General features: G+C 44.6%; 1 protein-coding gene and 1 long non-coding RNA gene across 2 annotated transcripts in view; one reads left to right on the top strand and one right to left on the bottom strand.

Moving 5' to 3' along the window:
* Positions 1 to 10,972: 10,972 nt before the first annotated feature.
* LOC115099181 lies at positions 10,973 to 12,683 on the bottom strand. The gene is made up of 2 exons (XR_003858707.1): positions 12,434 to 12,683; positions 10,973 to 11,185 (listed from the first exon to the last, which is right to left on the bottom strand). It is a non-coding gene; the product is annotated as an uncharacterized LOC115099181 (long non-coding RNA).
* A 121-nt stretch (positions 12,684 to 12,804) lies between these two features.
* Positions 12,805 to 27,977, top strand: part of EFCAB10 (EF-hand calcium binding domain 10) — a 54,798-nt gene continuing 39,625 nt past the window's right edge. The window contains exon 1 of the mRNA XM_029616842.1: positions 12,805 to 13,009. Coding sequence (XP_029472702.1) covers positions 12,910 to 13,009 — 100 coding nt within the window. The 5' untranslated portion in view covers positions 12,805 to 12,909. The remainder of the gene's footprint in view (positions 13,010 to 27,977) is intronic.

Below are 27,977 nucleotides of genomic sequence, written 5' to 3'. Positions count from 1 at the left end.
TTAACAGTGTGGCAGTTACCGTGAAGAGGATAGAGATTGCAGGATTGTGTGCCCTATCTTCGCATCAGTGGCTGCTTATTGGTCAAGGCAGTAGTGAGATGTGAAGGTATGGAGCGATGACCATTTAGCTGCCTTGTAAATATCTATGGGTTGTACATTTTTAAGATTTATTTATTTATTTATTTAATAACTTTTCTATACCGGCATTAGTAGGAGACATCATGCCGGTTCACATGACAACAAAAGAATGGAAAATACATTATAACAGGGCGGTGGGTGGGGAATATAACAACAACAGAGAAGGCAAGAAGATATAGGTCTGAGCAACTGGTTAACAGAAGCTAGGTAATACAATTCAACAGGTTATAAATTAGAGATGTACTGAATGGGAAGCAGCACCAGTGGAGTATTTACAAAGGATCCGGGATGATCTGGGGGCGAGCATTTGGGGCAGAGGTAGGGAGGGGAGAGGGGCTTAGTCTGGGAAGGCTTGCTGGAACAGCCATGTTTTTAGTTTCTTTTTAAATTTAATTGGGCAGGATTCTAGACGAAGCATCGTGGGCATGGAGTTCCAGTGTGTGGGGCCTGCAATAGAGATAGCTCGTTCCCTGGTTGATGTAAGATGTGCTGTTTTTAAGGACGGGACATGCAGGGTTCCTTTGTGAACTGTTCTCGTAGGACGATTCAGTGAGACAGCGCTGAATGGTATGTCCAACCAGTGGGAATTGTGAGAGAACAAAGATTTATGTATGGTGGTTAGTGTTTTATAGAGGATTCGAGAGGGGATGGGGAGCCAATGTAGGTCTTTCAGGATAGGAGTGATGTGGTCAGTTTTCCGGGTGTTGGTAATGATTCTGGCTGTTGCATTTTGCAACATTTGGAGGGGTTTGATTGTCACGTAAGGGAGTCCTAGGAATAGAGAATTGCAATAATCGAGTTTAGATAAGAGGGAAGATTGTACAACAGTGCGGAAATCTTGGGGGTGTAACAGGGGTTTAAGTTTTTTTAGCACGTTGAGTTTGTAAAAACCGTCTTTCAGAATGGAGCTCACATATTTTTTCATGTTTAGATGATTGTCTAGGTAGATTCCAAGGTCTCTTACACAGGGTTGATTAGTAGTAGGATTGGAAGAAGGGTTGGAAGGATTGGAAGGAGGGTTGGATGAAGACAGGTGTTTGGGAAAAGGATGAGGAGAGACAAGCAGGAGTTCAGTCTTGTTAGTGTTCAAGGCGAGGTGGAGGTTCGTTAGGAGAGTGTTTATAGGGGTGAGACAGGTTTCCCAGTGCTTCAGAGCATCAGAAAAGGAATTATGGATGGGGATAATGATCTGAATGTCGTCTGCATACAGATAGAATTTAAGTTTGAGCTCGGTTAGGAGGTGGCATAAAGGAGTGAGGTATATGTTAAAGAGGGTGGAAGAGAGGGAGGAGCCTTGTGGGACACCTTGTTGCAAGGGGTGAGAGGTGGAGGTTGCATTGCCGATTTTGACTGAGAATTTTCTATTAGATAGATAGGACTTGAGCCATGCTATGGCCAGTCCGGAGATACCAATGCCTTCTAAGCGTGAAAGGAGGTGATTGTGGCATATGGTATCGAAGACTGCAGATATGTCCAGGAGGGCAAGGAGGTAGCTGTTGCCCTTATCCATTCCTATAAGGAGGTGGTCAGTGAGGGTGAGCAGGAGGGATTCGGTGTTAAGGTGCTTACGGAAACCGAATTGTGCGGCATGAAGGATATTGTGGTTTTCTAAGTAGTCCATAAGCTGTGAGTTGACTACTCTTTCCATTATCTTGGCGATGAGAGGAAGGTTAGATATGGGGCGGAAATTTGCAGGGTCTTTTGGGTCTAGGGAGGGTTTCTTAAGGAGGGGTTTAACCACTGCATGTTTAAGTGTGTCGGGGACAGAGCCAGTAGATAGCGAACAGTTGATGATGTCAGCTATTGCTCTGGAAATAGTGTTAGGGATGGCGAGGAGCATTTTAGGGGGAATGGTGTCGCTCGGGTGTGAGGCAGGTTTGAGTTTTCTGAGTATGGATTCTATTTCCTTAGAGGAAGTATAGTCAAAGACAGAGAGGATGGCAGAGGGGGGAGGAGAGCTCAGGAGGGGGGGGGAGGTAGAGTCGGGGAATCTAGAGAGGAGATTCGTAATTTTATTCTGAAAGAAATGTGCAAGATCGTTGCACTTGGCATCAGCTTCAGAGTCGGGGATGTTGGGTGAGGAGGGCTTAACGAGGTTGGAGACAAATGTAAAGAGAGCTTTGGGATTATACCTGTAGTCATGAATCTTGGCAGCATAAAAATCTCGTTTATGCTTTAGGGTGGAGATCCTGTAATGGTGCAGGGCCGTTTTATAGCTGTCTGCAAGCTGAGGGGTAGGCTCCTTACGCCAAATTCTCTCTTTGCTTCTGAGTTTGTTTTTTAATGTTTTTAGTTCAGTGGTATACCATGGGTTGGAGTGTTTTGAGGCGGTGTTTATAACACGTTTAGAGATAGGACAGAGCTTGTTAGCTATCTCTTCAGTGATGTTGCACCAGGACGAAAGTGCGGAGGCAGGATCAGAGCAGTCTAAGTTGGACAGGGCGTCTGAAAGGGCGGAGGCAAGTTCATCACTAGGGCAGGATTTTCTAGCTATTATAGTGGTGCACCGGGGGTTCTTCTTCACTGAGGATGCGTTGATAGTAAAGTGGCTTTCAATAAGGTAGTGGTCAGACCAGGGGACTGGGGTGCAAGATGGGGAGAAAGAGGACTGGACACTGGAGTTAATGAAAATCAGGTCCAAAGAGTGGCCAGCTTTGTGGGTGGGAGAGGTAATAATTTGCTGGTATCCAATAGCATTGAGTGCATGGAGGAAGGTATCACATGAGGAGGATAAGGCTGCAGAGTCAACATGGAGATTGAAGTCTCCTAGGATGAAGGCTGGGGTGTCGACATTAATGCAGTCGGCAATAAATTCAATGATGGGTGCCAAGGATGTGCCAAGATGTGCCAAGATGTGCCAAGATGTGCCAAGGAGGCCGCCACTGCTCTGACTTGGTGAGCTTTAGGGACAGAATGTAGCTGTAACCTCTGTTTGTTGTAGCAGAATGTGATGCACTGTGCTATCTAGCTGGAGATGGTGCGTTTAGCCACTGGTAGTCCAGGTGCCTTCGGGTCGAAAGAGACAAAGAGCTGAGAAACGCGAGAGTCCGAGTTTGTTCTCTCTTTGTAGTATGCTAAGGCTCTTTTGCAATCTAGTGTATGCAGTGATTTTTCCCTGTCATTTGCGTGAGGTTTAGGGAAAAAAATGGGTAGTTCTATGGTTTGATTGAGATGGAATTGAGAAACCACTTTTGGTAGGAAGGACCGGTGAGTTCGGAGAACCACCTTTTGGTGATGAAACTGTAAATATGGAGAATAATGGACCAAGGCCTGTAATTCACTGACTCGTCGTACTGATATTACTGCAACCAAGAATACCACCTTCCATGTGAGGTATTTAATGTGTGCTGAGTCCATGGGTTCAAATGGGGGAAGCATGAGCTGTTCAAGGACTGTGTTGAGGTTCCACGGAACTGGAGGCTTAGAGATTGGAGGACAAAGGTGAGTTAGCCCCTTAATGAACCGGGATAGTAAGGGGTGATTAGATATAGGAATATTGTTAACTGGTCTATGATATGCCCCTATGGCACTGAGATGAACTCTGATGGATGATGTTGCGAGACCAGCTGCGAATAGTGTATGAAGATAATCCATGAGTAGCTCAGGTGAGCAGTCCAATGGTGGTACGCCCTTGGAAGTGCACCAAGTAGAGTAGCGTTTCCATTTATAGCTATAATTTTTCCTCGTTGAGAGTTTCCTGGATTCTAACAAGATGAACTGTGCCGAAGTGGCAACTCCCTGTTCTGTTAAAAGGAGCCTCTCAATCTCCACGCTGTCAAGTGAAGAGATGAGTGTAGTGGATGTAGGAGTGTTCCTTGATCTTGGCAGAGAAGATCTGGGCGATTCGGTAATCGAATTGGGTCCGTGATGGACAGTCTGAGAGAGAAACTGTACCACGGTTGCCTCGGCCAAGCCGGGGCTATGAGTATTAGTTGAGCTTTGTCCGTTATGCACTTTTGAATTGACCTTGTTATGAGTGGTATGGGAGGAAAGGCATACAGGAGACCTGTCGTCCATGGGATGAGGAAGGCATCCTGAGCGATCCTGAATTGGCTTGGTCTTATCAAGCAGAATTTGGGAACTTGAGCGTTTATTTCCATTACAAAGAGATCTATCGAGAGCATCCCCCACTGTATGAAGGTGTCCTGGGCGACTTCCGAATTGAGTGCCCATTCATGAGGATGAAAGATGCGGCTTAGCCTGTCTGCTCTTGTATTTGCCACTCCTGGTAGGTAAGTTGCTTGCAGATGTATGCAATTCCGGTGAGCACTTTCAAAGATTGCCAGGGACTCCTTGCAAAGGGACCATGAACCAGACCCTCCTTGTTTGTTGATGTAAAACATCGCCACTTGATTGTCCGTGTAGATCATGACCCTGCGACCTTTCAGGTGGTCCTGAAACACTTGTAGTGCATTTAAAATCGCTCTGAGTTCTAATAAATTTATTTGCAGGGTCTGCTCGGAGATTGTCCATAACCCTTGTGTTTCGTAAATCTCGATGTGTTCCCCATCCCTTGTGAGACGCATCTGTGGTTAAGACTGCGTTGTGAGGAGGGGAACTGAATAATGCTCCCTTGGACAGGGTGGAGTCTAGGAGCCACCATGTTATGTCCTGTCTCATCTCGGATGTCAATGATAACTTCTGTGTCAACGGTTGTGAGTGTTGTTTCCATTGACGTTTTAGTCCCCATTGCAGGCGTCTCATGTGCAGCCTGGTGTTGGGAACCATAAAAATAGCCGCTGCCATGTGGCCTAGGACTACTAGAATTTGTCTCGCGGAAGGTCTGTGAGTATGACTCAACACATGGAGAAGATGACGCAGTTGTGATATCCTGTCGTTTGGTAGGTATGCCCAGTTGCAAGTGGTGTCCAGGCATGCCCCTATGAATTGCAGTTGTGTTGGTTGTAGGTGTGATTTCTGAAAGTTGATCACTAGTCCTAATTTCTGTAAGCAGAGTATCACCTGATGGAGGTGATCGATTAAGATGCTTGGAGCTGAGGCGATTATCAGCCAATTGTCCAGATATGGTAATATGGTTATACCCTGTTGTCTGAGATGAGCCACCACCACAACCATACATTTGGTGAAAACCCTGGGTGCAGCCGATAGTCCAAAGGGAAGAACTTTGTACTGGTAGTGGTGATGCTTGTAGCGGAAGCACAGGTATCGCCAAGAGGATGGATGGATTGGAATATGTGTGTAAGCATCCTTTAGATCGATGGAACACATCCAGTCATTGGGTTGAATCAGGTAGGATCGATTTCAACGATACCATCTTGAATTTCTCTTTGGTTAGGAATTTGTTCAATTCCTACAGATCTAGTATGGGACGAAGGCCACCCGACTTTTTGGGTATGAGGAAATATGGGGAGTAAAACCCCGCTTGTCGGGTCTTTGGGGAAATCCGTCGAATGGCCTGTTTGTGAAGCAAAGCAATTTCCTCCCCCAGTTGCGGTTGGAAGCTTTGAATCTTTAGAGTGGAAAGGTGAGGTAGCATGGGTTTTGTGGTAAATTGGAGTTGGTAACCGTGTCGTACTATCTCTAAAACCCATTGATCGGATTTTATTCTTTCCCAGGCTGCCAGGCAAGAATGGATTCTGCCGGGTAGTGCTTGGTGTTGTGGTGGTGGCTGGGTTACTAAAAAGATGGCGTAGATTTTACTGCAGCAGCTGGTTGCTGTGCCTGCTGTCTTTGGTTACGTGCTTGGTTCGGGTTCTGCTGCTGCGGTGTAGAACGCTGGTAAGATGGATACAGTTGTGTACGAAAGGACTGATAAGACCTATAAGGTCTTTGGGCATATGATTGTCGACGAGTGGATCCGACATAACGACGTGTGGTCGAGTAGTGAGGATGTGATGTTAAGGATTGAACTGCTAGAGCTTCTTCTTTCAATTTGCCCACTGTGTCCTGAAATCGTTCTCCGAACAGGTTGTCTCCTGAACACGGGAGGTTCGCCAGCTTCTCGTGTAAATCTTCCCGTATCGTACTGGAACATAACCATGCCATTCTACGGGCTGCGATGGCTGTTGCAGATGCTCTGAAAGATGTCTCGAATCCCTCATATATCGACCGCAGAAGGCGTCGAGAACACTCTTCCATATCGTGAAGAGGCGGTGGTATCTGATCTGCCGTCGAGGAAAGCATACCTTTTGTGGCTTGTATGCGCACTCATATAGGTATTGTACCATGTAGAATTGGTGGTACATAATGTGGGCATTCAAGATTGAGTTGTGGTACATCTTTCTGCCAAACTCATCTAAATATCTGTTATCCTTGCCTGGTGGATATGAGGTATGCGACTTTGTTTTCTTGAATCTTTGCATCGCAGACTCTACCACAAGTGAAGCATGTGGTAATTGTGGCGTAGAGTAAGGAGATGCTTTCTGCATACAAAATTTTTATATCCGTTTTCCATGAGACCGCTGAGAGAGAGTAAGGTGTTTCCCACAATTTCTTTAAGACTGTATGTAGGAGTTCTTGTGGTGGAAGAGATGTTGGTTCTCCTGGAATATCGAAAATTTTTAGGAGACCAAGGGTTTCTGATCTAGGGTCTGTCTCCTTTTGGACCTCTAGGTGTAATGGTACCCAATTTTTCCAAAAATGTTGGGTACACAAGGTCCTCTGGAGGGGAATACGGTTCCTGCGGTTGTTCTTGTGGGTCCGATGGGAACCCGGTAGATGATGATGGGGAGGTTTGTGGAGATGGGGAATCGATAGGTGTGTCTTGGTTTCGAATTGGTGAAATTGGTCATTTTATTATTGGGGATGCCGGAGGCTCCACCGACTGTTCCCTAGAAGTATGAGTATTATGTTCTGGAGAACTCATAGAGAGATCGTTAGACATTGAAGAGTCTCATAAAACCCTGCTAATGACTGGGATAATTGCAAAAATGCCTCTTTTGTGTGAGGAGGCATTGTTGAACGACCAGATGGTTTTGGTAACTCATGTTTTAGGGTGCATCAGAGGTACTTGAGGTAAAGTACTTGGCACGTCGTATTCTCTTATTCTCTTCCCATCTTGTCATCTGCTGTCTCAATGGAATTATCTGAGGAGGTAGAAGCATCAGAGGAAGTGACCTGTATTATCTCTCTATGAGATAAGTTCCTTGCACCTTGTGCGTGCGACGACGCAGAAGTAGAAGGGCTTACTTCCCATGTTTCGCTCGTCTTCGAAACTTTTCTATTGTGCGAGTGATGTGCATGTCTATTATGATGGTGTGACAAGGATCCTGTGTGGTCCTTTCGTGAAGACGGCAATCGTTTTCTATGTTTTGTTGTCAATCTCGAAGAGTAGGAAGTAGTCAAGCGGTTTGGTGTTACAGCTGGAGAGGTAGAACGGGATACTTCTGAGGACTCATGTCGCCGTTTTAACCCATGTTTTATTGCATGAGATGGTTATTTGGATTTATCTTCAGCTTTTTGTGGTGTATGATGCGACACCTTAAGCTTGTGCGTCATTAGGCCTTTAATGAGTTGTGTAGGCGTCGGGCTTCTTGATACTGTACAGTCTTGTTGTATACTGTGTGTTGATGTCTTCTGCGCAGTGCGCGCCGATGTCTCCGGCACCATGTGCGCAGATCTCAATTTGTGTGCATGTTTTCTGCACCATGCTCGTAGATGTCTGCGGCACTGTGTGCGCATCCGGCGCTTTGCGCGCAGATGTCTTCGGCGCCGTACGCACGCGGATATCTTTGGCGCCATATGTGCAGAGGTTTTGTGCGCCGATAATCTCTTGGGCGCAGAAGTGGTATGCGCCATCGGTGTTTTAGGTGCAGAAGGCATCTTGGGCGCATATGTTTTAGGCGCCGGTGGTTCTGGCTCTGTCAGTTCATTTGAATCTGATGGCCAATGCCTTCATGGTAAGTCCTTACCTCCAAGCCTGGAGGGGTGAGGATCCCACGAAGATGCCCATTTCTGTGTTGGAGGCATTATTTTCGAAGGGCCAGGCGACGAATGAGCCTCCAATGGTTGCGATAAGCTCTCTGTTTCTGGGTCCTCGGCAACATTCGGGCACAGAATTCACAGGCTTGTAGATCGTGATCTGGCCCCAGGCATCGGTAACATCGGTCATGGCCATCCGTGACCGACATTACCTTGCCGCAAGTACAGGGTTTAAACCCCAATTTCTTAGACATTTTTAGAAAAATAAGAAAAATGCTGAGGAGAAGTCAGCTCTGCGTGCGATCCCGCTCGCGGAAAAAATAGACTGAGGAGAATCTGTTACTTTCCTGCGCGGGAACACATGCGCAGCCACAGAGAGCTAAAATCTAATCTCTGCTTGGTAAAGCTCCGCCTCCCAGACCTGATTGACAGATCCCCTGACAGCATGGCTAATTCAGCCCTGCTATCAATGGGAAATAACGCCTACCTTTGGGTAGGCGCTAATTTCTTAAAGTAAAATGTGCGGCTTGGCTGCACATTTTACTTACTGTATCGCGTGGGAATGACTAATAGAGCCATCAACATGCATTTGCATGTTGCGGGCGCTATTAGTCTCGGGGGAGTTGGACGCACGATTTTGACGCGCTATTACTCCTTACTGAATAAGGGGTAAAGCTAGCACGTCAAAAACGCGCATCCAAATGCCGGTTAACAGCCTGTTAGGTAGGGATGAGATGGATCTGTAATTTGGGAGTAGTGTTGGGGCAGCTGTAGACTTTTTTTTTTTAAGAGTGTCTGAGAGAATGTCAGGGGAAAAGGAGGCAGTGACAAATCTAGGGATAAAACTGGCAGTTTCCGTTTTTATCAATTTCATAAGAGCAAGTTGAGCAGGGGTTCAATGGGCTGTTAGAGGATTTTAGGCTACCAATAGTGCAAATTATCTCAGCTTTAGACACTCTCAGAACAGTCCCATCTCACACCATCTGCAACAAGGTTATCAATAATATGATCAGGAACAGTACTGAAAGTTGCCCAGATTGATTCCACTTTGTCTGTGAAATATGTTGCAAATGTGTCAGCTACATTTAGACCAGAAAAAGGGGTGGGGTTAGCATTAGGGATTGTGGTTGGTTTAATGATTTGTTTGACATAATGGAATAATTGGGATTATTAAATGATGCAAATAATTTTGTATATAAGATTTGGGGGGGGGGGGGGAATAATGGAGGCTTGCTAATATGATAAGACTGTGGTAATTACATAGATTAGTATCTGTAGGGAATTGATGCCATTTCCTTTCTGCCCTTCGCACTGATTTTGCAGGGCATGAGTGAATCAGGGAGCAACTTTGGTCCTCTGTAGAGAATGTTTACTTTGGTGTTAATTTATCTAGGACACTATTTAACGACCTGTCCTATAGAACTAATAATTAATCAGAGGATTCAAGATGTGGACATTCTAACAGGAATAAATTCTGTACTGTGACCATCTGAACTTATACGTCCCCTTTTAGTGACATTGAGTAGGGGATGCGAGTTCACAGAATTATGATGAGAGAGGCTCAGTGTGAAAGAAACTAGGAGGTGGTCAGTCCAAGGGACATTTTGCACGGAGACATTTGTAGTTCATACCGAGAATACAGAAGGATTAACAAATACGAGATCTAATGAATAGACTGCTCTGTCGGTGGGAACAAAAACAATCTGACGTATCAAGAAATGTTATGGTGGCATGAGATTGAACCGGAGCATCGAGATGGAGACTGAAATCACCAAGAATTATGGTTCTAGCATCACTATCCTAGCTCTGTTCATTCTTAGCCAGCAAACCTGTTCACTTCCCTAAAATCAACAGATTTTTGAAAAAAATTTAACATTATCCAGGGGAAGGAAACACCAGACCTAGTTCGTATGTACCCAGCCAAAACAGTTCATATAATCTTTCATGTTTTTCTATTTTTTGTACAGCTACTGAGCTCTGGCCAAGATATCCTTTTGCTTATTGATTGATCCAAAGTGCTCTTGTTTTCAGCATGAGATAGCAAGAAAAGAAAATGAATATTTGAAGTTACTATTATTACTACTGTTTTTTATTTCTAAAATCCCTGCTCCATGGAGCTTACAATCTAATCAAGACAAGTCCATGTAAAATATATCAGGAGAAGCACTCAGGATTTACAAGCAGCTTTACAAAGGTGAGTTTTTTAACTAGTCTTTCATTTGGTCTGAAAGGGAGCATGATGCGCCAACTCTGCAAGTCTCTTCCATCCTACAGTGCAGCAAGGTGAAAAGCACGAAGGTGGGAGTTGGTGGAGGAGAAGGGCACAGAATAAAGTGTGACTTGCTTAATGTTGGTTTACAGTATAATCTCTAATATCCAATATAATACAAATTTCCATTGGAAGAGTTACGAAAATGGAGCAATTTTATATAAAGTTGCTGGTGGAGGGGAAAGGGGACCAGAGTTGACCTGTATGAAAAAATTTGCATAACTTTTTTTGTTTTATGTTATGAGAGCTTTTCTCTCTATGGAAAGTAGACGGGGTAGGATACCTTTTCATTCAAACACTAAATTGATAGAGAAAATAGAGGCTAGTTCATAGTCTTCTGTCCTGACTTTGTGACCCACTGCCTAGCTTGTTTTTTCCCTCATGGAAACAGTTTTTTCAAAAGAAGCCATTCTTCACGAGTTAAATTTCCTGAAACTAGGCAAAATGAACTCCTCAGGCACAAGTGTAATATCTTTTCCGTACAAAGCTTTTTGTATCCATAATCCCTTTTGCCCTGAAAAAAGTATTACTGAAAAGCACCAACAGCTCATCTGCACCTTTCAAGCAGGCTTATGGATAAAAAAAAAACTTTGGAAAGAACAGATTTCACCTTTATGTAATCTTAAAACTATAAATCTTATTCAGGCACATTGTGGGAAATTAAGATGTGAGTCTCAGTCAATACTAGTTTAACCATTTATAAATAAATTAGGACTAGGATTCCCAGAGAATATGAGATGAGCCAAAACTAGGGCATGTAAATGAAAAGGAACATACCCTTTAACACATTTATTTTACTCTTTCTGGGCTGATTCCTCTCTGTTCCTGTTTGATACTTCCTTGGGCAGGACTGCATACCTATACCGTTTTTCTTCACATTATTACTGTGCCTGAGATCTAGAAGAAGGTGAAAACCAAACATGAGTCGAATTAGCACACCCAAAAAAATCAGGCAATGCTAGTTAAAATTAGATATTCAAAATAACTGGAAAATTATTTGATTTCTTTCTGTGCTTGTTTCTTCCTTTCTTGGTCTTCAAATTCATTCTTTACCTCTTCATGCCTCCTTTTTGTTTCTCATCTCTTCAGTTTCTTTACATCCTCTTTGCAGCTTTTGAATGCTTTTCTCTAGCTGTAGCCCCTCTCTCTATTTTCTTCTTCCTCATTCCAGCCTGTTTCTACTGTTCACTTCCCTCTCCTTTCGCTTGGCTTCAATCAGTCACCTCTGCTTTTCTTTCGTGCTTCTTCCTTCCATCTCTCTTCCCTTCCTGCTTCCTTTTCTTGCTATCTCCTGCTCGCTCTTTCTTCTTCTCCTGCTGCCCATCCCTTACCTTCTCTCTGTCTCGGGTGGGCCTTTCATCTCCTATCCACCCCTGCACACTCTCTTCTACTAGTCTGTAATGTTGTTCTGGGTTTCTGGTGTCTATGGCTGACAGGAAGGCTGGTCTACTGCTAGTCTTCCTACTCTTCATAGCCCAACAGCAAGCATTTCAGCCGTCGATGCTGATGATCCTCCAGATGTTGGTAGAGCCGCAGTAGCTGTGCTGTACGCTGCGCCATGGCTATAGCTACTTTCTGTTGGTAGCCTACCCTGGGACTGTGTAGGGCAGTGTTGCAGCTAGTTGTTTTGATGACAGCGCAGTAGAACTGTACTACTGTTGATGGCAAGATTCTGGCAGCCAGTGACCACTGAAGCAGGTTTGTGGGCATGACCCTTTACACACTCAGCTCAGCTGTTCACCTTAACAGCTCACAGGCCCCAGGCGCAGCCATCACAGCTAGAAATATGTTGTGTGTACTCGTACTAGCCCCAGAACCACCATCATACCCACAGTTAAGGCCAAAAGTGCCAACTTAAAAAGGACATGTCCTGCGAAAGTAACTCTACCTAAGTATTCTTAAGACAGTTAATGTGTATGTTTACGTAATAGTATCTGCTCAGAAATGTACCTTTCCATCACTTATTGGTGGTCAAGCTACACAAAATGAAGATTTCAGGCCTGGCTGAGCGTTCTCGCTCGTGTCGTTTTCTTAACCTTTTCTCCAATTGCTTCCTACTAGGAAAGAGCTATGAGTAAAATTTTTAAAGAAAGGATTTCATAAGCGCTGCCCTAATTTTGTGCAATTTCAGAGAATAAAACTTACACTTAGCTAATTTATTGTTCACATACTGCTTTCACCGAGCCAAGAGAATGGGGCTCTGGTTACCCTTCCGATGCCGCGGGAGAGGCTAAACACTCTGCCCCATCTCATGGAATTTCCGCTCTCTTTTTTTTTTTTTGGCCGCTGGGTCTGCTCGGGTGGGGAAGCAAAGGGCTGTTGCGAATGCGATTCCGTTTTTCGGGTTCCACTGAGGCGCTTCGAAGTTGAAGGCAGCTGTTCTGCCGCTGGTAAACGCTGCGCGGAAGGGAAGGGGGGGGGGGGGGGCGCCTCCAGCGTCCGTTGCCAAGCAACCGCTGGACGGATCTCGGGTGGTCTTTTGTGCCGTTACCTGCTCTGACGAGAAAAGGCAAAGTTCGGGGGGCGCGCGCGTGCGTCTTCAGGCGCTTTCTAGTCTGCAAGCATCTCGCCCGGCGCCGTCTCCTAGCAATGGGGAGTGACGCCAGGAGGCGTCGGATAAAATGGCTTCTAAGGAGCTGCTAGCGGAGGACTACATCCGGGAGCATAAAGTGCTGGAGCTGCTGAACACCTTGACCAGCCTACTCCTCTATCACAGACCTGGTAAGTGCTGAGGGAGGGCGGGCGGTGAAACCGGGGGGGGGTCTCCCGTCCAGCGACACGACTAGTCAGGGCCGGATTGCAGGCAAAGAGCCCAGGGGAATTGTTTCAAAACTGGCCCACCGGCTATCTGCTACACACTTGTGCGCTTTCTGTGCGGCATCTGCTTCAACAGCTCCCCAAGAGCACACCAAGCTCATGGTTGAAAGGAACACCTGGAAGCTGGCAGAATTGAGACAAAAAAAAATCGCCAAATAAAATTTCACATTTTCCCTAACAAACTAGAGAACATCCTAGACCAGGGATGAGCAAACTGAGCTGCAGTCCCCCTTCCATCCATGCAATCATTTGGGCCCCTCACAAGTTTGGTTACATCTCATATCTATATCCTGGATTTCTGGTCTGGTGTTAGTCTTTTGCAAACCAATCAGCTCTTGAACCAGTTGCCAAGTAATGAGACAACCACACTGCCAGCCGGTGTCTCACACACATTTGCTTTGGTGCTGCTTCTCTTGTACTCAGTGACTGCCTCCTCGCCCCAGCGCTGTTGCATCCTTATGTAAAAGTTGATGCTTATTGCCACCCTTTCCTCAACCTGCAGCAGCTCTCTCCCTTTCCCATTGTCACCCTCTTTTGTCACCCTCACTCTCCAGAAGACTCACCGTTTCCACAGCCAGCTGCCCCTCAAAGCTCAGCCCATACAGCTCAGGTAGAAGTCTTCCTAACATTGCTCACCTTCCCCATTTCTGACAGTAGCTTGCTCCACTTCTCAGGGCCTTCTCCACTCCAGCACATTCTCATTGATTGTGTGCTACATGCTCTGCTGCTCTTATGGTTCCCTAAGCTCTACTTTGCCTTCCTATTCCTGTGGAAGTGAGGACTAGAAGGGATCCATACTGCCTGCTTCCTCCAGAGCTTAAGAAAGAGAAACTTCAAACTGTGGCCAACACTCTAAATGTCACTGCTGCAGACAAGACCTGGCTCATGACAAAATAGCTCCAATAAAATTCTGCTTTCCCACAACATGGAGCCAGGGCAGCCAGGACTGGTGCCAGACAATTAGGCAACCTATGCAAAGCTTACTGCTTTCCAACCCTCCTAGCCCCACCCTTCATACACATGCACACAATAAAAAATTATGCATTTGTAATAAGATTTTACATGAAAAGTTTCACATGTATACTATATTTGCATGTATTGCTGTGTTGCCAACAAGAAAACCATTCAAAAAAGTTAAAAAAAACACTTGGAACTCATATGGTATTAAGCCTCTACTTAAGAAAAGGCCACACTGCAAACCCTAAAATATCAATACATTTCTATTAGGAAAACAGAACAAGCCAAGCCGGTCTGTTTTCCATAACAGAATACTTCACCTCAGTCTGAGTAAGGCAGAATGAAGATAGACCCTCACCAAATACAGACTAAAAAGATCATAAAATATAAATAGAAATGTGCAGACAAAAACTGAACTGGAAATAGCAACAAGTTAGACACCGTATATAAAACCAGAAACATTTCCTAGCGTATAGCCAGATGGACTCAGGACCAATGGGTAATATGCTCCCCTGCTAGCAGATGGAGACGGAGTCAGGTTTCAAAGCTGACCACCCTAGGTATACCCCTGCAGTGACAGCCGCCCAGTATCTCTCAGTCTTCTACAGATGTGGGTGTATTTTCCCTATATTAGCATTGGTGGTATAGTGGGATTGCAGTACTTGTTAGAAGAGGAAAATTTACCTTTAAATTGGAGAAAGATTGAGCCCCACTCTCCTGCGATGATACCTTAAGGTCCCTTCCCCAGTTGAGAATTCCTGTGGCGATTTCCGAGATCCCTCAGAGGTGTGCCTTGGTCTGGTAGCTGGTTGCTGGCATGGACTTTGCTGCTCAAGCAGCTGAAAGGCAGCAGATGCTGGAAGCCGAGCGTGGCGGTGATGGCCAAAGCCCTCTCCCTCCCTCAGCCAGAAACTGTCTCTGTACTCAGCTGGTAAGTGCTGAGCCCAGGTAAGTGAAGAGAGAAGAGGATTCCTCTGATTCAGAGACGTAGAAGGGCTTCGGTAAATCTTTCCTCTGGTCTCCTTGCTCGGTGTGCTGTACTGAGGACGTTCCCGATCCCGTTGGGGCAAGGGAAGGGGTCTTTCGAGCGGGTTGAGCAGCCCCCCCCCCCGATGGGCTTCAGGCACAGTGGGCACTCCAAGTGGCAGGCTGCAGCGTCTCAATCTTGTGTGCGGTTTTGTGCGTCATCATTACCCCTATAGACCGTCGCTATGCACAGTTTGGGCCGGCTCTGTGCACATGCTGTGCGCCTAATGTCGTGCTTACGTGCGCGCATACAGGCGCTTCCACTTGCGTGCATTGGGACATATCTGTGCGCACTTGAATTCAGGCGCCAGTCGGCTGAGCGCACATTTACCATTTAACATGGCTCCAGCAGCAAAGAAGCACAAGCGACACTCTCTTTGTGTTGCCTACCATATTAGGGCTGCACTTTCAGACCTGGAGTCCTACCTATGCCAGCACTGAGAGGAGGCCCAAGAAAGGGTGGACTCCCAGAACTTTCCCAAGCCAAATTCCTCCCATTCAGAAGATGGGTCTGCTACATTCTTATCCGGTAGCACCCTGGATTTGAGTAATCCCGGGACTGGGTCTATCTCGGGAGAGGGGAAATTCAGCGGCTCCTACCCCAGTTCCTCCAGAGTTAGGTATGGACCCGGCTACCTTTTCTTGGGTGGAATTTTTTTAAAGACCTTCAAGCTTTTGTTCAGGCGCAGTCTGTGTCTCCTGCCTTTGTCCGATCCGAACCCCAGCCGGAAAGGCCTTGCTCTCTCAGCGCTGCCAGCATGCCTCGAGAGATGCCTCATCTCACCAAGGGTGTCCCTGACAGGGATCCAGATACCACGGACGATGAAGGGGATTCAGACTCATTGAAGGATAGGAAAATTCCTCCAGGCTTGGAGCCATATTGGACCATGTTTCAGTTTTTCCATAGAGAGGAATTGCCAGTATTAGTTTCTCAGACCCTGGGAGGGCCTGGCACGGACCCTTTGATGGATCCAAAGAAGAACCTTGCCTAAGGTATTATTTATTTAAAGGCTTTTATATACCGATGTTCATATAAAAGTACATATCGTGTCGGTTTACAGAGAACCAAAGTTAGAATTACAATAAAGATAAGGGATACATCAAACATAGTGTACCAAATAAGGATTGTAGGGAACCAAAGTTAGTATTACATCAAAACATAATAAGTATTGAATAAAAGAAAAAGAAAAACATAAGAACATAAGATTTCACCTGTAAACAAGTAGACAATTGGGCATTTGCCACAGAAGTTCTCATCCGAGACCAAAGTCCGAGAGTAATCTAGCGCAAGATACAGTAATGAATGAATAACTGAGGATAGCAATCAATGTTGTGGTATTGGGGTTGTAAAGCCTTTAGGTAAAGGCTTTTGTGAAAAGCCAAGTCTTGAGCTTTTTCTTAAACGTCCGCAGACAAGGTTCTAGGCGAAGGTCCGTGGGGAGAGCGTTCCAGTGTGTGGGACCAGCTGTCGAGAAGGCGCGTTTCATGAGCAATGACTTTGCGGGGGATGCATAAAGGGTGCCTAAGTACCTTGTTCTGATAGGTCTGGATGATGAGTGATGACGTAGAGGGCAGTTTAATTCAAGCGAGGTTTGGGAGTGAATGGTCTTATGGATCATGGTTAGGACTTTGTACAGAATTCTAGATTTAATGGGGACCAATGTAGGTTCTTAAGAATGGGTGTGATGTGTTCTCCTCTGCTGGAATTGGTTATTTATTTATTTATTTATTTTATTTAGTAACTTTTATATACCGACGAACGTTGGGAACATCTCGTCGGTTTACATATAACAGAACTGAGCAACAGGCTTTACAATTTTTGCGTAATTAGATAATTAAATAAGGAACATTCAGAGCATACAAATAACAGATTAGATTATATAAGTAAAATTATAAAAGTGTGATACATGAAAGAGGTTATCTAAACGGGGGTGGGGAGGGGGAGATTCTGATATATAGGGGTGGGGAGGGGGAGATTCTGATATATAGGAGGGTATCCACAATTAAAGGAGGTATATATACACGTGATTGGGAACAAATTTTTTATGTATAAGTTTTTTATATACAATATATAGTCCTGATAAATTCACTTTATGGGGGGTGAGGGGGAAGAGGTAGTTTAGAGTAGAGGGAGGGGGTGAAAAGGAGGTGGAAAATAGGTGGGGGGAGAGGGAGGGGGAGAGGTTAGGAGTTGTAGGGGGGAGGGGTTAGAGTGGTTGTGTGAATATAAGGGGTAGAAGTAATTGAGGAGCTAGGATTGGAGACCCAGGTTAAGATCCTGGCAGCGGAATTCTGTAACATTTGTAGTGGTCTGGTGGTGATAGCTGGAAGGCTGATTAGCAGAGAGTTGCAGTAATCTATTTTTGAGAATAAGATTGCTTGGAGAACTGTTCGAAAGTCTTGAAAATGGAGGAGAGGTTTCAGCTTTTTTAAGATATATAGTTTGTGAAAACATTCTTTTGTTGTATTATTGACAAATTTTTTTTAGGTTCAGCCGGTTGTCTATAATTACTCCAAGGTCTCTTACATGTGTGGTGGGGGTCGTTTGAGGTGAGGTAAGGTTGTTAACCGCCTGAGCATTGTCATCATGAGTGATAAGCAGAAGTTCAGTTTTTGAAGTATTGAGTACTAAGTTAAGGCTGGTGAGGAGGGTGTTTATGGACTGTAGACAGCTGTTTCAGAACCTGAGGGTATTAGAGATTGATTCTGTGACTGGTATCAGGATCTGGACGTCATCAGCGTAGATGAAGTGCGTAACCTTTAGATTTGTGAGAAGTTGACAGAGGGGGAAAAGATAAATGTTAAATAAGGTGGGGGAGAGAGAGGATCCTTGAGGAACTCCGAGTGTGGACTTGACAGGGTGAGAATCTTTGTTGCTTATTCTAACTTTGAAGTTCCTATTGTCGAGGAATGACTTGAACCAGTCAAGGGCTGTTCCTGATATACCGATGTCTGAGAGGCGGTTGATGAGGATGGAGTGATTCACCGTATCGAATGCTGCAGATATCGAGAAGTGCCAAAAGGTAGGGGGTCTTTTTTTCAAGGCCTGTGAGGATGCTGTCTGTCAACGAGATTAGAAGGGATTCCGTATTGAGAGATTTGCGGAATCCGAATTGGGCTGGAGCTAGAATCTTGGTTCCTCTAGGTATTCCGAGAGTTGTTTAACTACTTTCTCCATGAGTTTGGCGACAAAAGGTAGATTAGCGATGGGGCGAAAATTGGCTGGGTCCATTGGGTTCAGGTTGGGCTTCTTGAGTAGTGGTTTGAGGGTGGCTAGTTTCAGAGCGTCCGGTACTAATCCTTGAGCTAGCGAGCAGTTGATAATCTCTGCTAGTGGCTTAGAGATGGTGTTTGGGATGGTGAGCAGTAGTTTAGAAGGAATGGAGTCCATCGGATGAATGGAGGGTTTCATCTTTTTGAGAATAGTTTCAATTTAGAGCGAAGTGGTGGGTTCAAAAGATTCTAGGTTTGCTTTTTGGCCTAAGGAGGAAGTGTAGTGTGAAGTTGGTTCTGTATTTGAAGATGCCAGAGGGGCTATTAGATTGAGGATTTTATTTTCAAAAAATTGTGCAAGTTCTGAGCACCTAGATTGGGCTTGGTCGTCGGGGATGACTGAAGAGGTGGGTTTCGTGAGCTCTGAGACGTAAGAAAACAATGCTTTGGCGTCAAAGAAGAAATTATGAATTTTGCGGGCATAAAAGTCTCTTTTTGTACGAAGGATTATGTTTCTCTAGCTGTGCATGAAGGTTTTGTACTCAGTTAGTGTAGAATTAGAGGGTCTCTTTCGCCATAAGTGTTCTTTGTGTCTTAGTTCTAGTTTGAGTTTTTTCAATTCCTGTGTAAACCAAGGTTTTTTGTTCTTAATGGAAGGGTCTAGCTCTTTTGTTTTTAAGGGGCATATTTTATCTGCTACCTTGTTTGTGATATTTTGCTAAGAGGCGAGGGCTGCATCTGCATCAGAGAGATCAAGGTTCGCAAGTTCCGTCGATAGATGGGAGCTGAGGATGTCCATGGAGCAGGAGTTCCTGTAATGGATTGTAGTTTTGGAGAAGGGATGAGCTGGGTTTTCCTTGATGCAGAGGTCAGTTGTGATCATCCTGTGGTCTGATCATGGGATCGGGGAGCAATGAGGCGGGGAGGTTTGGGTGAGGCCTGAATTTAAGAATATGAGATCCAAGGTATGACCAGCTTTGTGCGTGGGACTGTTAACGATTTGTGTGAAGCCCATAGCCTTGAAGGAAGATAGCAGAGCTTCGCAGTTGGTGGAGTGGGGGATCGTGTTGACGTGGAGGTTAAAGTCTCCATGATGATGGCCGGGGTGTCATTTTTTATGTGTTTGGCAATGAGCTCAATGAGGGGAGAAGGGTCCAAGTCTAGAAGACCAGGTGGAGCGTAAATTAAGCAGATTTGGAGCTGATTAGAGTTGAATAGAGTGAATTCGAGTCTGGCAGTATGTTTAGTGTTCTGTAAAGTTAATCTTAGCTCTTTTTTTTGCTGCTAAGATAAGTCCCCCACCTCTTTTATTAAGTCTAGGAATTGAGAAAATATCGTAGAGTTGAAGGGGTAGTTGATTGATTAATGCTATGTCTGTGGGTTTCAGCCAGGTTTCTGTGATAGCACAGATGTCTGGTTGTGAGTCCAGGAGATAGTCATTGACTATATGTGATTTTTTTGTGAGGGATTGGGTGTTGAAGAGAGTTAATGAAAAGATGGAAAGCCCAAGGAATTGAGTGAGGGGGGAGGTCATTATGGGGATCAACCGCTTATGCTGGAGAATAGTGAGGTTGGTGCGTTTTAGTCTCGGAGTTTCACTTGAACCAGTCCATTTCATTACCGTCCTAGAATGGACTCAAGGACACAGAAGACTACTGCCTCCTCTGCCATCTAAACTTCAGTAGACTTTGTCGGTATCTGGAAATCTCAGAACTGGTACGCAAGATGGACCGCTTGTTTGGTTTTCATGGTGGAAGGAAGCAAGGCGAAGCAGCTTCGTGGGCTACCATAGCTCGCTGGATCAAGAAGGTGATCACAGGAGCTTATGTAGAGGCAGAGAAACCAGTACCCTTTCAGGTTAAAGCTCATTCCACTAAGGCCCAGGCAGTATCCTGGGCAGAAGTTGATACTCTCTCCCGTCAACATCTGCTGGGCAGCAATGTGGTCTTCCTTGCACACCTTCTCCAGATTCTATCGCCTGGATGTTTGGGCCCTAGAGGACGCAATCTTTGCAAGGGTGGTGCTAACCGGACTGCGGGCAGCCTCCTGCCCCGTTTGGAAGTAGCTTTTGTACATCCCATTGGTCCTGAGTCCATCTGGCTACACGCTAGGAAATGGAGAAATTACTTACCTGATAATTTCATTTTCCTTAATGAAGACAGGTGGACTTAGCATCCTGCCCATGGCTGCCCAAGGACACCCATGAGATGAATCTCGATTCTAAGAGGTTACGGGTAAGCTGTCACCCAATCCCTAGATCTAGGGCATCTATAATCTTGCTGGGATTCAGTGCTTATGTTTAGTTGAGTGCAGTTACGGTTATCCTTTTTTAATCAAGTTTTTAAATAGTAAGTCCACAATGGCTTTTGAAGAGAATACTGGAGGGCTGAGGTCACTACAGGAGTATACCTAGGGCAGAGCTTTCCAAACTTTTCATGTTGGTGACACTTTTTAGACAAACATAATTTCGTGACACAGTAATTCAGTCTACTAGCAAACCAGAGGTTAAAGGTTAAACGAACGAAATGTATTTTGACAATTTATGTATGTTTCCTTAAATATATACATAAAATGTTTCACGACACAACCTATCTTGTGAAAACTTTTCATTTATATTAAAAATATATAATATTCCAAGATTAATGTTATTGTTATAATTTGAGTAACAATAATAAAACAAAGTTATTGTGTTATTCAATTTACCTCTTTAATGAGATATATGAGCTTGATGGGATGAACACAGCTTTTGAATATTTGGTGTTAATAAAAAAGTCCAAAGGGTCTTCTGCGTAATTTTAAAAAGCTGGCCAGTTTCACACTATAAAATTATTTGATAGCCTCATTCAACTAATTCTATATGGCTATGAGAGTGAAGTCTGGAATATATAGGAAGGGACAGAATGTCAATATAAATCCTGCACCTCCAGTTCTGTAACTCTGTGCATCCACTGAAATTCCACCAAACAATGGAACTTGGATGTTTCCCTTACAACTCATCATACTAAAAGATATATTTTCAAATTCTGGTGTTACCTCACAGTAACAGCAGCACAAACACCTTCCACTGCCAGGCACATTGTGAACTAACACAAAAAAAACCCCGCAAAAAAGACACTCAAAATCTATACTGCAATCCCATTGTAACATAACAGTAATAACACCAAAGACTCAAACAACAATAACCCTACCTGTGAAAAAGCAAGGGTAAATATTACTCTGGGTCCTAGAATACCAATACACCACCTACTGAGGAAACAAAACAAACCAGATTGCTATAGATCCCTATGCTAGCAGAAACTCTCATCATAGTCACACACACAGAGCAGAGACAGACCCTTACCAAATACAGAATACAAAATAAAGGAGCACAAATTAGACACAAACTGAAATGGAAACCCCAAGAAGCCAGACTCTGTGTATTAACAATGGAAAAACAGAACCACCATTCCTCATAAAACAAATAAAATCAAGAAACATAAAGCATCAGTTATAATAGTAAAACCATACTAATAAAAGAATATTTTAAAACTACTGATAAATAGAATTTCTATTAATTAAAATCATATACATTTTTTTAAATTTCCCAAACACCAATAAAATATTTCAAAACAGCACATATATCAAATAACACCCAATAATTAAAACTAATAAGGATTTTAAAAAGCCCCTGCTGTCCATACGCGGGAGCTCTTGATTTCCAGTCACCCTGATATTGTCGAGGATTAGGAGGTTATCCCCTCTCTCTCACACATACTCACATGTCCATTCTCTCTCACACATATACTGTCACATACATACACATTCATGCTCTTATACCCACCATAACCTCTCGCTCTCACAGACACTGACACTGACACACTCTCAGGCTCTAAGACACTCTCTCCCCCTCCACACACCCCCCCTCACACAAGCTCTTACTCCCCTGGATTTTCTCATACACACTCATGCTCTCACTCTCTCTGGCTCCCTCACATACACACAAACACACCCAGGCAAGCTCCCAGTCATTCTCACACACTGAAACTGACCCCCAGGCAGGCTCCCATTCATTTCACACTGCTCCCTCACCATCCCCCAGGCATGCACACATTCATTCTCACACACACAGACCCCCAGGCAGGCACCAATTCATTCTCACACACACAGACCCCTAGGCAGGCACCAATTCATTCTCACACACACATACACCACACACAGTCAGGCACCTATTCTCACACATACAAACCCCAGGAAGACACCCATTCATTCTCATACGCAGACACACCCTCAGGCAGGCACCCATGCATTCACACACACACCCCCCCCCAGGCAGACTCCTATTCATACACATGCACACACTAAAGGCAAACCCCCCTCTCTTTCTTTTGCCAGCAACCTCGGAGCCTCTCTCATTCCTCTGCTGCCACTGTCACTGATGCCGCATGGCTATTGGGGAGGCGCTGATTGCTGCTACTGGCACTGAAGCCCATTCTGCTGCCTCCTCTGTGCAGGCCCCATGGGTTTCCACTTCCTCCATATTGATCTTGTACATTGTGAGATCCGCATAGAGAAAGTGCTACTCTTGTAGATTACATGTGCGAATCAGTAAAAAATATTTTTTTTTCTATTTTTTTTTTACCTTTGCTATCTGATCTTAGTTTTCTAATTGGTTGGTCACAGGCTTTTTGTTCCACCTTCCCTTTCTTATTTTTTTGCCAATTCCTTTCATATTGTCTTTTTTTCTATTTCTTTTCTCTCCATCTATTTTCTTCCCTCAAACACACAGTCAGGTTCTCAATCTACATGCTTTCTCTCTCTCTCTCTCACTCACACACACAAACACACACACACAGGCTCTCACTCTCACATTCTCTCTCTCATACAGTCATTCATACACAGTCTCTCTCTCTTGCACATGCTGTCTGACTCTCACACATCCAGGCTCTCTCTCACTCCCACATGTTATCTTGCTTAAACACAGGCTCTTACTGTCACATGCTGTTTCTCTCTCACACACACATGTGCTCTCACATGCTGTCTCTGCAAACATTCAGGTCCTCACTCCCACACAGTCTCTCAACTCACTCTCACACACAGACACACAATCTCTCAACTCATCTCATACACGCACAAACAATCTCTCAACTCATCTCATACACGCACAAACAATCTCTCAACTCATCTCATACACGCACACACACTCTACGGGCCCTCAGCCTCTCGGCCGCCTCTTCTCGGGTCGCTGCAGGATGGGCTCTGCAGCAGCCCTGATCTTCTCGGGCCGATCCGCAGCGGCAGCCCTGCTACCGGGCCTCCTCCTCTTCTCATCCCGCTGCAACAACGCTACTCCTCTTCTGCACGCGGCTGATGCTCCTCCTCCTTCCTGCCCGCACGGCTCCGGCAACATTTTTCTTCCGGGGCTGCGCGGGCAGGAAGGAGGGGGGAGTACCTGCACGGTTAGACGCAACCTTTTTCTTCGGGCCGTGGTGACGTGAGCTCCACCACGGCCCTGCCAATCTTCCTGCTGTGTTTCTCCGGCACAGCACAGCAATACTTCACTACTCAGCCGCCAGCGGGATGAGGTCCACCGGCGGCCGCATTGGCTCCCCCTGACCTCTCCTCGGTATATCATTTGCTCCGCCCCGTCATGTGCACTGGGCTTGCGCGGCACACTGCAGGTGACACACTAAAGTGTCGCGACACACACTTGGGAAAGCTCTGACCTAGGGTGACATCAGCTTTAAAACCTGACTCCATCTCCATCTAATAGCAGGGGAGCATAAACCCATTGGTCCTGAGTCCATCTGTCTAAACTAAGGAAAACAAAATTATCAGGTAAGTAATTTCTCCATTACTATTCCTCATAAAACATCAAATAAAACAAGAAATATAAAATATAATAGTAAAACCATATTTAAAAAGAACGAATATTTAAAAACAGCTAATGAATAGAAAATCCAATAAATAAAAACTGACATTTTAAAACAATGTAATATTTTTTATTTATTTATTTTTGCTATTTGGGAGACACCCAATAATTAAAATGAGTAAGGCTAAAAAAAAAATCCCATGCTCACCATACCTGGGAATGTTAGATTTCCAGTCATCCTAAGATTGTTGTGGATTAGAAGAAGAAAGGAGGTGTACGAATTTTCGCCTTCCTCACACACATACATAAACAAACTCCCTCTCTCTCACGTTCACAAGTAGGTTTCTTCTCACTCCCTCTCTCTCACACACATGCAGGCTCCTTTCTCTCTCACACACAGGTTCCTTTTCACTTTCACAGACACAAACAAGCTTCTCTCTCTCACACCCACACAGTGGCATAGCCACGGGTGGGCCATGGCTGTCTGACCCAGAAGAGGGCTGGAGCACGAAGCAGCAATGCCATTGGGTGCCGGGGGGGGGGGGGGGGGGGCATTTGACAGAGTGAGAGCTTGTTGATTGGTAGAGCATGTGAGAGTGAGAATTTGTATGTGTGTGCTAGAACAGTGGTTCTCAATCTTTTTTCTGTCTGGACACGCCTGACAGATGGTTCTCACATGCGTGACACAATGTAAAAGTACAGTTTGCATCCACAGGAATCCCCCTGACCCACAATTATGGATGTAAAGCAGAATTATGACATTCCCCGTACAACTCACCTTACAAAAAATATATTCTGGTTTTAGTGTCATCTCAGTAACAGCAACACAAACTCCAACTACCAGACCCAATAGCCCTACTTATGAAAAGACAGCAGTTTATCACTAATGCATGTCCTCTTGAGAAAAATACAACAAATAAGACTGATACAGTAAAATACCTCACTTCGGTCACATACACAGAACTGACCTAACATACTCCCAGGATCTGCAGTAATGCACATAAACTAATCTGCATACAGTTATACCTGTATTATGGAATGCACTCAAACAGTAACAACTCTACCTATGAAAAGGCAACACTACAAATATTAAATCAGGCCCTAAACACCAATACACCTCCTATTAGGAAAACAGAACTAGCCAAGCAGCTATAGATCCCAACACAGAAATAATTGTATAACTATACTAATAAGCAGAATAAATGTTTCACAACAACTATGAACAGAATAATATCCAACAATTAGAAACTCATAAAAACTATTAAACATTCTCCAAACACCAATAAAATATTTCAAAACAACAGACACATCACATAATATTCAGTAATTAAAATCACAGTCAATCAAGAAAAATAAACTTAAAAAGCCATCTTTACTAACCCCCTCCAGCAGCTCTCCTACTCCTCTTTTATGCAGGCCAGTAGCACACACCAGAAGCAGTAGTGGCTGAAGCTCTGTACTCATGGTCCTCTTCCGTAGGGCCCACGACCAGTCTTTCTGTCTCTCACATACACACATACCAGTTACACTCCCTTGACCAGTTTCTGTCTTTCACACACCAATCATCTCCTGACCAGTCTTTCTCTTACACACACACACACACACACACCAGTTACCTTCCTGATCAGTCTCTCTCTCTCATGCACACACACACACACACACACACAGGCTTCCCACTTCCATGTTCTATCTTACATAGACATGCTTCTCACTCCCATGCTGTGTCTCACACACACCCAGGTTTCTTACTCCTATGCTAGTTCTCGCCACATGCACAGGCTTCTCATTCCCACAATAACTTTCTCTCTCACACACACACATACCAGTCATACTCGCATACCAGTTTCTGTCTCTCACACACCAATCATCTCCTGACCAGTCTTTCTCTTACACACACACACACACACCAGTTACCTTCCTGATCAGTCTCTCTCTCTCATGCACACACACACACACACACACACACACACACACACAGGCTTCCCACTCCTATGTTCTATCTTACATATACAGGCTTCTCACTCCCATGCTGTGTCTCACACACACCCATGTTTCTCACTCCTATGCTAGCTCTCTCCACATGCACAGGCTTCTCATTCCCACAATAACTTTCTCTCTCACACACTCCAGTCATCTCCCTGTCCAATCACTTCCATTGTCTCTCCTATATACACACACATCATCTCTCTGACCAGTTTCTCTCAATCACACACATGCTCTCTCTCACACACTTTACATAGATGATCTCAATCAAATGCTCTCACTTACACACAGGCTCTCAGTCACAGTTACACATGCACACTCTCAATCACACATATATGCTCTCACTTACAGACAGGCAGGCTGGCTGTCTCTCTCTCTCATTTCCTGTCCCCCCCGAGCACAAATGGTAGCTGCAGCAGCCTCCTCCTCTAGCCTCCGCAGGCCAAGAAAGAAGAATCCCATCGGCCACAGGAGGCTAATTCTGCCGTCTCCTGTGCCAATTTCTGGCTGCTTCTGATTTTGCTTCGGGCCCACGCTACTGCTCGGGGCCGCCGCTGCCGCCACTACTTTTTTGTGCAGCATGGTTCTTTCTTCTTCCCGCGCACCCCACTGCACATCACTTCCTGTTTCGGGCCAGGGTGGGGGCAGGAGCGGGAAGAAGAAAGGGCACTAACACTGCTGCCGTTCCCATCCAGGCTTGAACATGTGGATAGCCTGGGCGGCAACGGCAGCAGTGGAAGATAGCCTGTCTTTCGCTCGGTGAAGGAAGAGGGGGGGGGGGGAAAGAGCAGCGGGAGACCGGAAGCACGCGACACACCTGCTGCTGCTTGGCGACACACCGGTTGAAAAGTAGAACATGTGAGAGTTTGTGTGTGTGTGTGTGTGAGGGAGAAAGGGAAGAAAACAGTAGGAGAAGAAACAGAACGAGACGACAGACCCTAAAAAGGAATTAGGAAATGACCAACAAGGGAAGAGTGGGGAAAAGAGAGACTGGGACCAACTAATTAGAAAAATACAACAAAAGTAACAAAAAAAATTATTTTGAGATTTTAGCAATTGAAATATGTCATCAGTGTTGTGACTTTATAGTATGGCAAGGTTCTAGATGTGTTTTTGTTTGTTTTTTTTGCAGAAATTTGTTACTTCACAAAATGTTTAGCAGTGGAGGGATATTTTTTTGCTGAGGTGACACCAGAATTTGAATATTTTTTTTTTCATGTTGGTTGTAATGTGAATTGTCCTAGCTCTGTTCTGCTGATTAATGCTATTTTATTGTAGTTATGATGATTTCTGACTTTCTGCAAATAGGATTCATGAAAGAATACATTGATTTTTATTTTATTACATGATTGATTGGATCTGTTTGTTTTCTTTGCTTTTTACATGATATACTTGTGCATTTATAAACTGCAATAAATATAGAATAAATACAGATTAAAAAGGAATTTTTAATGCTGGTAAGTGCTTGAAGTAATTGAGGTAAAATGTTTTAAAGTTTCATGCATGATGCATAATGGCTGTTGCAGACTTAGAAAGCCATTGTAGGGTGCAGTATTTGTCATTATTTATCAATAAGAATACAACTAGTAGGTCTCAGATTTGCATGCCTTCAGCCCACCCATGTTAACCTTGTGCCCACCCAAAAAATCAGTTGTAGCTACACCACTGCACCCACACTCAAGCAGGTTCCTTCTCATTCTCACTCTCACACACACACCCCCACACAAGCAGGTTCCTTCTCACTCTCACACACACACCCCCACACAAGCAGGTTCCTTCTTACATACACATACAGCCTCATTTTATTCTTCAACCACCGCTGGCCTTTCTCATTTTCTTCTTTGG

The sequence above is a fragment of the Rhinatrema bivittatum genome, chromosome 9 (assembly GCF_901001135.1).
Source record: "Rhinatrema bivittatum chromosome 9, aRhiBiv1.1, whole genome shotgun sequence".
Lineage (NCBI taxonomy): Eukaryota > Metazoa > Chordata > Amphibia > Gymnophiona > Rhinatrematidae > Rhinatrema > Rhinatrema bivittatum.
The sequence above is the reverse complement of the archived record's forward strand: the minus strand, read 5'-3'. Positions and strand labels throughout refer to the sequence as shown.